Genomic DNA, 11744 nt, shown 5'->3' with positions numbered 1-11744 from the left:
ACAAGCGCAGTCGCTAGAAATCTGTTGTTCGCCTGTAGTCAGCCCTTGATGCTCTTATCTGTGAAGTCGAGACTGATGCTCGGTATCTAAAACACAACACAGGAGTTCGAAAATGGCGCCGCCTCAGAGGGCACCGCTTTTGTGTCTCCGACGTAATTAGCTTTCAAAAGAGGCTTCTCAGCCTGGAACCGCAAAGGCACCTTTCCTGCTCCTCAGTTCCACCGTCTGTGGGGGTCAGCGTGGAATTTCAAGACGCTCCGCTAGTCTTCGGAGCAGTCCCTGACGCGGGAAGTGAGCATTCTGGCTGGACAACCGGCAGAAAGGTAAACAGATGGAGCGTGGTCGCGACCTCGCTTTGAGGATGCTTAAGACAATACAGGTACAGCCGGCAGTGGCAGACGAATGTCCGTTTCGCAAACCTCATCAAGTTGCTTGCCTCTTTCGGCGAAAAATACGGGAACGGGGCCGGTGACGGTACCGATGACAGGGTAACAGTGGCGCCGGGCTGCTGGGCTGCTTCCAGAGGACTGTACGTTTGCAGCTGGAAGAGAGCCTGAAGTACTTGGAGCTGGCTTGCTGGCGAAACGTCGCAGACCTGAGAAGGAAAAGGACATGCACGGCCGACTTGCTCATGAGTCGTGCTCCAAGAGTTCCTGTGCGCCACAAGTCGCCGGCACCGCAAAGGCATCTTACCAACTAGGCCGACAGCTTGAGATTCTTTCCTAGCCGACCGGGGCTTCTCAGATAATCTCTGCGTGTGACGTTAATTTTGGGAGTATCGTCTACTTTCGTAGGGCGGTCCGTTCAGCATCCAAACTCTGTTGAACGAAGCCTCGCCTCGACATCGCAAAGGCTCCCCCAGTCCCTTCTGGCCAACCAAAAGGCACTTCCACATAGCTCTCCCTGGGCGCCGACTCCCCCCGCCTCTAGTTTTGGTTAGTATTTGTCGGCACGACCCTGACTGGTGTGCCCGGTCCCTCTGAAGGCGTGGCGAAGCTTCGGTCCAAAGAAAAGGAGGAAACCAGGGACTGCGTATCTCATACCTTCGTGAACCTGTCCTCTCCGGACCCAATGGTGGACTACTGGCGCCGTAGTGTCTGCCACCGTAGCTGTTTGCCAGGTGGGCAAGGTTTGCACTCTGTCAATACATCACGGCCGGCGAGGCACGACCCGAACTCCCAATTGCACTAGCAGAGTTTCCGATGTCTTATGCAGTTGCATGGGTGGCGCCCGGCGCCCAGCAACGTACCACGCGAGCGTCTCTCTCCAGCTGCGCCAGCGCAGCTCCCATGATTGAAACAAACAGCGCAGTTTTTGCTGCGCTCAGCTTCATCTGTCTTGCAAACAACAGGTTAAACAGGTGAAAGTCCACAACAACTGGGTTCCTTCGACCCTCTGATCCTAAGCGGAGGATGGCGCACGTTGTTTCGCGGAAATATACACCTTCGGTCTCGAATCGGTGACAGGCTTTTCCCGTCTCTCCTTCTGCCTCAAATCCGCTGGCCGCTGACTCTGGACGCAGCTTGCTGCTGCCACTTCCCCACCCTGGTGGTGTACTGCCTGAGCCTCCTGCTCCGGGCCCTGGACCTTTCGAAAAACTAGAGAAGTTTGGTCCCTCTTTCCCCACTTTAGCTACACTGTCGCGACCCATGGCACCTGATCCCTTCTTGCCAGCCGGGGCCGTCCCGGTGACGCTTCGTTGTGTGTGTACAACCGCTGCCTGGTGCAAATCACTCGGCCCGCGACTGCCAGCCGGCTCGAGGTTCTGTCCCTCACTGCTCGGCGGCAAGTGAGGCTGAAGCGTCTCTGCTTCTGTTGCCGGGGTGCTTGAGCGAGGGCTCGCTGACTGGCGTTCCTGCGCCTTAGACGTTGCTGCCTTCGATAGCTCTTCAGCTGCCGCTGCTCGCCAGATCGCTTCTACCTGGTGAGGCTGGAGCAAGAGCGGGAGTCCCCTCACTAGAGAGTGGGAAAGATTTTCTGTGCAAAGGCGCCATTCGTCGGAAAGCGGACCAGTCATGTCCATGGAGCCGCCGCCTGCCACTGCCGTGGAAGCGGTCCGAGACCCGGTGGCAACGTTTCCGGCTGCGGAGTCCGGGGCTGAGCTTGCCGGAGGAGGGGGTTTCCCCGGCCTAACGCTGTTGCGTGGCGGCTTCATGACACGCAGCAATGTAGCTTCCTTGTCAACTACTGATAGAGAAGGATAAAAAGAATGCTGATAGTCAGCGCTTGGCTACGTGGTAGGTGCCAGTTACGGACGCTGAGTGGCCGGGCAGTGTTCCGTGCATGCTTGGCAGAGCGGGACTGCTACAGGAAGATCACAGCGGGCCACCACTCGTCGGAAATCTCCGGAGCCGAACTGGTACGATACTCGGATAACTCTCCCTGAAAAAAGACGACTAGACATTTTGTCGATACCCTCACTTCAATGTGGGCTGTATCAGGCAAGAACGGACGGCCAAGCCTGTGGCTTGTGCGCCTCCGCCCTGATTTGCAAAGCTGGGGTTTCCCGACCAAGGTGGACCGTCGTGGCGTCGAGGCACGATCACGAGAGATGAGGGATGTCGGGATTTTCCTGTGGCTGTCTTGGCAGCGGCTCTCAACATTTTCCTTTCTAGCTCGCGACCACAGCACAGTAAACTCAGTTGGGCATGCACCACGCAGCCGACCAAAATGCGTCGCGTCCGACGTGAAGAGCAATCATCCCTGAACCCATTCAGCAGCGGTTACGCCTTCCTCCATTGAAGTTAAACGCATAACTCCAGATGAGATACCTCTGGTCACGCTGCCGAGTAGGGGGTCTCCAGTTGCACGCAGTCCAGGTTTCTGGCACCGGAGTTTCCCTGGAAGCGACCCGTCGCCCTGCAGTCTCCGCCTTCATCTTCCTAGGGCCCGGTAAGCAGCTGGGCGGCTTGGAACCAAGGCGTCACCGACTGACAGAAGACGAGGGTCCTGCTTGCCCTACTCCGTGCATGCGACCGCTTGTCCAGCAACAACGTTACAACCTGTCGCGGGGACCATAAATAGGCTGGTCGGCGGCGAACAGTGGAGCCTGACTCCGGCGCATGCTGCATGTGCGAACTGTCCTCGACCCTGGCGAGACAGGTGGGCCGGTCAAAAAAGCAGCCTGCCTGCGCGCGCACTGCAACCCGGCTGATCTATCCGGGTCTCCTGCGAGGCAGTCTCCCCAAACAGCAGCTGCACTATACGCTTCAAGTGTGGTCGCTATCCTCCCGCGATTATATCTCCTAAACCGAAAACTCCTGCAGAAGGTCACGAACGGATGGAGGGTTTTGGGATCGATGAGCAAGCTCGCGTGCCCATCGAGTTTTTGCGGTGCTAGTGGCACTGTGCTGTCCCCCAGGGTCTCGCTGGACTGCCGCAGACCTGCCTGTGTGACACTCGTGCAAACTACTCAGCAGGACAGAGAGAGTTTGCGCGCTGCCTTCCGTTAGTTGTTGATGCGGAATGCAAAGAGCCAAGTAAATTCCAATGACGAGTGTCACCGCAACTTCGATCAGGTCTAGACTGGGATGGTCATTTGCTCTCCGTTGAAACACTTGGTCTGACCGGCCAGAACCTGTCTCCCTCCTGAAGGCCAGCCTTCTCTGGACAGACATCGGGGTCTGAAGTGGCTTGCAGCCCTAGTGGCGATTCTTTTATTCGTGCTTGCTCTGTTGCTAGGACAGGCCGGCTCCCAGAATGGCTTACATGCCACATCACTGGATCCTGACCGAAGCTGGCCAGGCTTGGGCGACCAACACTAGCGCCTGTGAAAAATCTCGTACGCCGGAGCATGGCAGAGCAGGTGTCTCCGACAGGAAGTCTGCAGACGACAAGAGACATCCGCATCCCGCCGCCAAAGAGGAGGAGGGGAAGGGGTTCAGAGGCGCAGACAGGACACAGAGGTCGCTGCGGACCATATGGTGGTTCCTTTTGTTTCTGTGCTTCTGCGTGTGTGTCGTGTTCAACCCTTACGTTACCCCACTCTTCCCCGCATTGTCTAAACTTCTTCGAGACCGGGTTGAAGGTTCGCGTCTTTCATCAAGTTCATCTCTTATCGGCAGCACTTTCGGCAAACCGCAACGCGAGACAGCGGAGGACCGGCTACCTGAAGAGGGGCGCCGTCCTGCTATCCGGAAGGGCATAAAGTACTACCGTTGGTCCCATGCGGTATCGAGCCAAATTCAGAAGCAGCACCCCTCGACCATTTACTTTCTGTTCTACGATGAAAATGCGGATGAGGTGAGCCAAAGTGTTGACGACGGCTCTCGAAAAGTGCAGCTTGCGGAAGCGGTCCGGGGCCCGGTTACAGACGGGGATGACGAAACCGGCCAACTGCTATCCGCATTTCAGGACGTCGCCGTAGACTTCAGTACTCGTCCAGTCATCCACGTGAGCGTCACGAAATCTCTGATGCACCATTGGAACTACATCTTGCCAGAGGGGAGCGAAAACATGCTACCGCTGGCGGTAATAGTTGAAATGGACAAAGGCTGGAGAAAGTACATTCTGCGCGACAGGCACCTGACCTACAACAAGCTGAAGAACTTCGAAGAGCAGTACTTCGAAGGTGAGTCTGCTGCAGTGGATCACGTGGGGGAAAGGAAGGTCTTCTGCCTCGGCGGCGGGGAGCGGAGACAGAGACAGCGATGGACTAGTCACATCTCGGAAGAGGGTGGATACAGAGCGATCAGCTTGGCCTCCACTGAAACCAACTGCAGGGATAGTCCTCACAATATCCTTTGCCGTGCGCAACGGGTGCAGCCAGAGCTGTCTACGGAAAAGATAACACGGAATTTCGCTGGGAGGAAATTTGACCGGTTGGCCTGCTACCCACGACAAGGCCCAGGCCGTGCAACTCTCCTTGCTGTGCGCACTTTTAACATCAGGCACCCTCACACCGTACTTGCGGTCAGAGTCTGCAACCGCCGTGGACGCGGAGACGCATGACGTGGTCATGCCGGTTGTTGGAAATACTTTTAGACGGCACGTCATCGACAGCAAGTATGACGCTCTCGTCCTTTTCTACGCACCGTGGTAAGGGGCGGCTGTGATACTCTCTTTTGTCCATACTGTCAAGACTGACATCAATTTGACGGGTGTCTACTTCCGGAGTATTCCTGGGCCGATAGCGCAGCCTCTCAACAGTTTGGAAGTTGTCAGATCTGGCTGGCTCGACTATACAGCGGCCCCTGACGCCGTCAGATCAGTGCAGTATCGTTGCCGTCGAATCACCGTCAGTTTCAGCCCCAGGCCCATGTGCCTAGTAATGACACTGTGTCCGTGCTGCCTAGGTCCGCATTCGCTTGTCGATGCAGCACGCGGGCCGCATGCGGGGACTCCGCCAGGCGAACCTACTGTTTTTGCTCTCTGTCTGTGCGGCTTCGGTCGAAGACCCAGTCCTGTTTCGCATCCTGATTTTGTGCATCATCGTACCTAGTGACTGTTGCCTAAGTCCAGACTTTCGCCAGGGCCACCTCGTTCGCGCCAACAATAGGAGCTCGATCCGACAGACTCGACAGCATGTATCTAGCGGGTGCTGCCACCCGGCTGAACCAGACAGTCCATCAGTGACCCCCTCGCACTAACGCGAATTGCTAAGGTCTCCGAACACTGAAGGACGCAGTTCGTCTTGAGGCAGAGGCACCTAGCCGGAAGCCGCCGAGAGCGCAAGACAGTTGTTCTTTCGCTTGAGGCACGAAGAAAATACTCGAGGCTGCACTTTGTTTTTGCTTTGCCACGTAGGTGCGGTTTCTGCAAGAGACTGGAGCCCCAGATACGCAAGCTCGCTACTTTGTTCTCCAGGATAAAGTCAATACGCTTCTTCAAGATGGACGTCACAAAGAATGGTGGGTCGCGCGCCTTGGTGCAGAGATAGTGCGCGCACTATCTTTGCATTTTTTAGAAAGCGGGCAGGCTTCGTGCGCCTTAGTACTATACTCTAGTTGCAGGACACAGTACCAACAGGATGTTTCTTTGAGCGGTCCACACATCTCGCAGCCGCATAATCTTCTGCTGCCGTCAACCGGCTGTAGTTCTGGAAGTGCTGTTCTTGCAAAAACCTTCTAAGGACGCGTATCACACTGTGGGCATGTGTTAATTCTACTGAGGAGAGAAGGCACAGGCCAGTGGGTGTATCACTGATCTTTGCGACCAAGCAAAGACGACGGGAGGCGACCGCTGCGTGTTGCAATGATGTTGCCTCGATGGACGTGAAAAAGCACCATGGCATAGAAGCAGCTCTTAACACAGATAACCCGGCCTTAGACTCTTTTGCGGTATGTTTCTTTCTCCCATCCAGATATAGACCATCTTCAGACGAGGGTTGAGCGGGTGCCCCATGTTGTTCTCTACCAACGGGAGAGAAAGATGGGGCGTCCTATCAGATTTGATCACTCCGTGAAGGACACCGTCGCATACGGTAGAGATTTCCTGATAGAGCACGCCACGTGCAAGCAGATCAAACTGGAGGAAAACAAGGACTGCGATTTTGGGGACACACCGTCACATGAATTCTGAAGCCGGGAGAAACCCAGGGACGACTGCTGCCGCCTCCGTTGCCCCCGTTCGTCTCACTACAGTCCCAGCGCGCGGAGTCATTGGACGGAAGAAACAAGATCTGAGCGTGCGCTCAGCTCATTGTTCTCAGCCCTGCCGCCTCTCTCGGAGTCCATGAGAGAGTGGCGCTGTCAGCGGCGCCTCCCTGTCCTCGTCCCCGGCTGAATGCATCACGGCCGATAGTAAATCGCCTCCGCTAAGAATGCATTTTTTATGGTCATCGGCGGCTAGAACTGCAGTACCCCTCGTTCTCTTTTTCTTGGTTCTCCAACAGTTAGATTTCTTCTCCGACCTGCTGCTCCTCTCTTCTTTTTCTACTCTTGCTGCTTTCCCGCTGAAATCCGCCCCCCTACTGGTAAGTTCACGGGGATGCTTTCCCCCATGAAGAAGCGGGCGAACAGCGACGGAGTAGAAAGGTCTGGCTCGCAGTGAGCCCCAGTCTCCGCGCTTAGGACGGGTAATCGAAGCCGAGTAGCGGCGTTCTGCGTACTAGGCATATTGCTCGGCGACCTGACAGGTGACTTCGCCCTTATTCGCCAGGACCGCCCTTCGCCCAGTCGATCTTCTACATTTGACGTCGGCGCGTGCTCTTTGCAGCGGTGGGCCTCTCCTCAAAAGCAGTTCACAGCTGTCAGCTGGCGTCGGTTGCGTACCGATACCGATCGGGTTCCACCCAAGCGGACCAGCTGCCCCGCCCCGGAGTAGACATGGCGTGCGAAGAACACAGGCAATTCCCATGTGTGTTAGCTAGCGAACAACTTAATCTTCAGAGGAAAAAAGTGAACAACCGGCTGGCACCAGCACATACGGGTACCCACAAGTACTCGTATACAGGTCCATCTTAGTATGTTTGGAGATTGCATGGGTACCGCGTTGCCGGTTGCCACGGGAGCGTGAAGTTTTCAGTGGCGTGCCGCGCCGGTGACCACGCGTCAGGTGTTGGTGTGCCAGTGCGATCCATCCAGGGTCACGAAACATCTGCGCAGTACACTTCTTGCCTGCCAGGCACCAAGTATGCTGCCGGTGTGGAGCTCGATGTCCCACGTTGCAACGGAGGTCCGCTCCCTGTCGATTTTCTGGTAGTCGACGCGGGTCAAAGGGAATGAACGGCTTTGGGGGCTACTTGTATCTGTACGCTGAACTCAGCATGCCGTCTTTCCCCGGGCCTCCTTGACATGGGACCAGACCGGGCGTCTGACTGCAAAAAAACTTTCCGTCATTGAAGTACTCTCCTCAAAGATTAATTATTTACTCAGGTGGCAAGAATCGTATTTCCGCGACCAAGGCTAAGGTTTCGTTACCCCTGCGGACGGCCTTACCCACTCCCCTTTTATGTTCTGCGGCTGCTGAGTGAGCCGGTGATGAGTTAGCCTGCGCGAAGCTCGTGCGTTTCGCTGTAGTCTGGTAGATCTCACTCATCATAATAGCCCGCAGACCTTGTTCTGGGATGCCTGCCCGTCCTTGCGGTTGTCCGGCAAAACAGGGCGAAAGCCCACAGCAACAACAGCACATGTGGCCACAAGTCAGTAGACGGTCTTTGTCCGAGCACGACGACAAAGCAACACATGTACAGCCATCTGCCTAAGTTCAGGCATCTGTTTATTCTGATTTATGTATATCGGCCTAAACTAAAATCCAGGAAGCTCACGTCTGTTCGCCCAGTACCGACCGGCTCCAGACATACGGCCTGTTTCCGAAGTTGATACCACAACGCTCCGAGACTTCGTCGCCCCACAGGACACTCAGCAACGTAGAAGAAAACTTCCACGGAGAACCCACAAACTGACTGCCTAAGGCTGCTGTTTTTGGCTTAATGCCGACGGACACCGCAAGAAGAATTACCGTCTCCTGCCCTGATAGCGGACTCTGCCGCGCCCGCAGTAGCGGAGGTCCGCTTTTTGCGCCGCAGAGGATTCCGCGTCCCTGCTTTTTAGCAAAATTTGGTAGGCTCACTTTCTGTCCTCAGTTGACCGGTCACGGGGCAGTCCGGACTCAGCAAAGTCGTTCCCCACCAATAACAAGCGCTGACTGGCATCAGTGATGAGTCAGTCGAGACGGCGTCCTCCGGAGCCGGCGCACTACCTGCGTCCCTGCGTCTTCCTCGCCCGCGGCGCTCTTTCTCAGGTCGCTGTTGGGGCCGAGCAGTTGACTGCATTCCATATCTCAAAAATCTCAAGGACTGCTCCAGTCTGCATCAGTGACGCGCCAGTCCACCGGCGCGTCAACCGCCGACGGCGACACGTTACCTGGGCTGCAGGTATCTTCGTCACCAGTGGAACGCTCCTCCGTGTCGTTGTTTGGTCCGACCAGCTGATTGATCGCTGGCCTGCCGCAGCTCCACGACTCCCTGGTCGCACTCCGGGCCGGAGAGTGACGCGCTGCATCGCCATTGTTGCTCAGCCTGCAAAGCAGAAGTCAGCAAAAACAAACTAACTAAAAATTGACGACACTTTGTGCGAAACCACTTGCCGAAACGTTCGCCTGGGTCAGCCGATCTAACTCAACATGTTCTGAGGTACCCAGTCGCCTTGCTCGCGAACTGCCTAAAAATTCGTCGTCGCGCACAAGCTCAGCCCCACTTCTTTCTCTAAGGCATCGGGCTCCCGGGTGACCCTGACGCGCAGCGTGGGGAGAGCAGGAGCCATAAGTACCAAGGCCGACAAACGAAGAGGCGAGCGATCAGAAGACGACTTTCAGTAAAATGGTTTGCTTACTTGCTGGCATAGGTGGTGAGCTTTGCATACATCGAAACACCTGCGGCACAGCCCCCGCCGCTCTTTACCCACTCTGCTTGCTGCTCCCACACAAGCCCGTTATTCACCCCCAGCGAATCTGTCTTTTCCGCATGAGAAGTGTTGACGCTTTCGAGGCTTGCTGGAGACTCTCGTTGCACCCGGTGTGGTGCGATTTCTCTCTCCGTTCGCGGTGGGAGCGGTTCCAGTCCTCGCGTACGGAGTGCGCACTCTCCGAGCTCACGAGTTGCTTCCGGACTCTCCGGCGAAACCGCCTCACATCCCCCCTCTGCGTGATCAGTTTTCTGCCCGTTTGAGTCTTTCTGTCTAGTTTCCCGGGGCCACAAGAAATCACATTCTAGACTTTTGGGTTGGTCTGCCCTCTCTCCCCCTGCTGTAGAGACCTCAGTGCCAGCCGAATCTACGCATGCGCTGGTGTCTCGAAAGTTTTCTGTCTCGAAGAGATCGGGCATGATATCCGGGCATGGCGAAATCGCCTCCATGTCCCCCTCTTTGAGGAGCTCAGCGCCGATTTCAACAGAAAATGGCGCCGTGGTGCCTGGCTCGGAACTTCGACGATACCTTTCTTCTTCCTCTCTCGAAGTCCGTAGTGTTTGACATTGCTTCTCCACTGCGGCCGAATCTGATACCCTGTCAGGCAGACGAAGGTCCGTGGGCGGCTTGGCGAGCATCCCTACAGTCTCCGCACCGGCCTGCATCCTGAGCCTTGTCTCGTCTGGAGTGCTGTCTAGGTGCGGCGGGCAGCGCGCGGCGACACATACCAAAGCCGATATCGGAGAAGAAGAAGAATCTCGGCTGGGTCTCGACGCTTCTGTGGATGTCTCGATTCCGGCTAAATGCGTCACCGCCAAGTCTCTACTGGGTTGCTCGAGGTCCTTGTGAAGCCGGATATAATCTGCGTAGTCATCTCCCGTCACACTGGAGACATCGTCGTCAACTGCATCACCGTCTTCGATTCCCAGCTGCAACCACAAACGTTGACAATCAGCAGCGAGAACATCTTCAAAGATCAGGAAAGCAAGGCCACACACGGCAAGTTGTGGAAGCGTCCGCTGGCTGAGGCAACCCGGCAGCCGAAATGTCTCTGCGGTTCTCCACAGACTCAGCGCAATACACTTTCTTGCACAGTATTCAGGACTGAACCCCGGTACCACCGCGCAAAGAACATCGAGCCCGGGGCCACCACATGCAGGCACACTCCGAGGAAAATCCGAGGTCGCAGATTCGTCGGTTGTCTCGGCGAGCTGTTCACCGGCACGCAGTCCGGACCGAGGTACGCGGGGTACCGTCTGAAAGGAGAACTATGTCGCAGACCTTTCTGCTGCAACACAGACTCATGCACACCGCCTAAATCGCGAAGTACAAATCAACCCCGACTGGTGCCGCGGCCGATCTAGGCCGAGTGTTGAGCGCAGTTTCCTTGATTCTAGCCTGCTGGCAACGGGCGAGACACGCCAGTCTTTTGAGGCCTCCGGCGTCACATTAGCGAGAGGAAAGAAGACGAAAGCAAAGGTCCGACGAGGGAAAGGTGCAGCAACTCGTATCTCCTCTGCAACCGTCAGACCGGGACACAACGGGAAGACACCTACAGCAAGCATCTCACCGGAGACGTACTGATCCACACGAAGCCTGCCCAGGCTCGTGAAAACGCAGCCCGACGCTCTCCTGCAAGCCGAACCAGACGGACAGGTCAAAGACCGAGCTCGGGCTTGGCGTTCCCGCGCCCCCGCCGCTAGAGGCCGCTCGCCTTTTTTCTTCGCCTCTTCTTTGATTCCGGACTCAGCCGTACCAGGGGCCCTGCTTATCCGGGGTGTGCGATCCCGCTGTACTCTGCACCGGTCCAGCCAGACCGAAAGTTTGTCTGGATGAACGGATATCCAAAGACAGAGTGCGGCGGTATCCCCAGCGGACGCATTCAACAACTAAGGAAACCCCGCCTGTACGGCCCGCATGACTTCTACCGAAAACCCGCGGAATTCTCAAAAGAGTAAAACCCGAGTATTCGATGCTTGCAACATGCCTGTCCCCACCACACCCCGGCCTGCTGCAGTTCGATGCAACACAGGCAAGTTAGGAGTGAGTCTTACTTAAGGCAGTCTTCTGTCCAAGCCGCTTTGTTCGGGTGTCCACGCCACGCCGCCTCGACGTCTCAGGACCGTCGTCCAACACTTTTCCTTCTCCCTCCTCCGTGTGCCCGCCTCTCCTTGTATTCCCCCCAGTCCACTCATGGGTTTCCTCGTACAAGGCTTTCTCTCCGTCCAGCGTTGTCGTGCAGCCGGCAATGTGCCCCTGCTGTTCCTGTAGGTGCCGTAACGTCCTACTGAGAAGCCAGTGGGGTACAAACGCATCACGATAAGCAGACGGCCACCCGCTCCCGCCGCTACAGACACTCCCCCCCGGTGCCGGCGGAGAAGAAAGTGAGAGATGTGCAAC

The 11744-nt window shown here is 56.4% G+C and overlaps 3 protein-coding genes across 3 annotated transcripts in view; 1 reads left to right on the top strand and 2 right to left on the bottom strand.

Annotated features, from left to right (window-relative positions):
* Positions 1–38: 38 nt before the first annotated feature.
* On the bottom strand, positions 39–2155 carry CSUI_000576 (uncharacterized protein; the record flags this gene model as incomplete). Its single annotated transcript, XM_068060810.1, has 2 exons — positions 39–86; positions 1250–2155. 2 exons carry the CDS (start codon positions 2153–2155, stop codon positions 39–41), a joined length of 954 nt encoding a protein of 317 aa, XP_067927220.1.
* Positions 2156–3244: 1089 nt separating this feature from the next.
* On the top strand, positions 3245–7817 carry CSUI_000575 (protein disulfide-isomerase domain). Its single transcript, XM_068060809.1, has 4 exons — positions 3245–4570; positions 4890–5037; positions 5746–5849; positions 6302–7817. Exons 1-4 carry the CDS (start codon positions 3700–3702, stop codon positions 6517–6519), a joined length of 1341 nt encoding a protein of 446 aa, XP_067927219.1. The 5' UTR covers positions 3245–3699; the 3' UTR covers positions 6520–7817.
* A 425-nt stretch (positions 7818–8242) lies between these two features.
* CSUI_000574 (rad9 protein) overlaps positions 8243–11744 on the bottom strand; it is a 9111-nt gene continuing 5609 nt past the window's right edge. Inside the window, exons 6-9 of the mRNA XM_068060808.1 lie at positions 11399–11744; positions 10915–10976; positions 9273–10273; positions 8243–8959 (exon numbers count right to left, since the gene is read on the bottom strand). The exon at positions 11399–11744 is cut by the window's right edge and continues 120 nt beyond it. Coding sequence (XP_067927218.1) covers positions 8731–8959; positions 9273–10273; positions 10915–10976; positions 11399–11744 — 1638 coding nt within the window. The 3' untranslated portion in view covers positions 8243–8730. The remainder of the gene's footprint in view (positions 8960–9272; positions 10274–10914; positions 10977–11398) is intronic.

The sequence above is a fragment of the Cystoisospora suis genome (assembly GCF_002600585.1).
Source record: "Cystoisospora suis strain Wien I chromosome Unknown contig_218, whole genome shotgun sequence".
NCBI classification, from domain to species: Eukaryota; Apicomplexa; class Conoidasida; order Eucoccidiorida; family Sarcocystidae; genus Cystoisospora; species Cystoisospora suis.
Note: the sequence above shows the minus strand (reverse complement) of the source record. Positions and strands in the feature narration are given on the sequence as shown.

Coding starts and splice junctions, on each gene's coding strand:
- CSUI_000575 (XM_068060809.1), top strand. CDS start 3,700: ATGGCTTACATGCCACATCACTGGATCCTGACCGAAGCTGGCCAGGCT. Junction 5,038..5,745: donor GTCCTTTTCTACGCACCGTG/GTAAGGGGCGGC, acceptor TTTGCCACGTAG/GTGCGGTTTCTGCAAGAGAC. Junction 5,850..6,301: donor GATGGACGTCACAAAGAATG/GTGGGTCGCGCG, acceptor TCTCCCATCCAG/ATATAGACCATCTTCAGACG.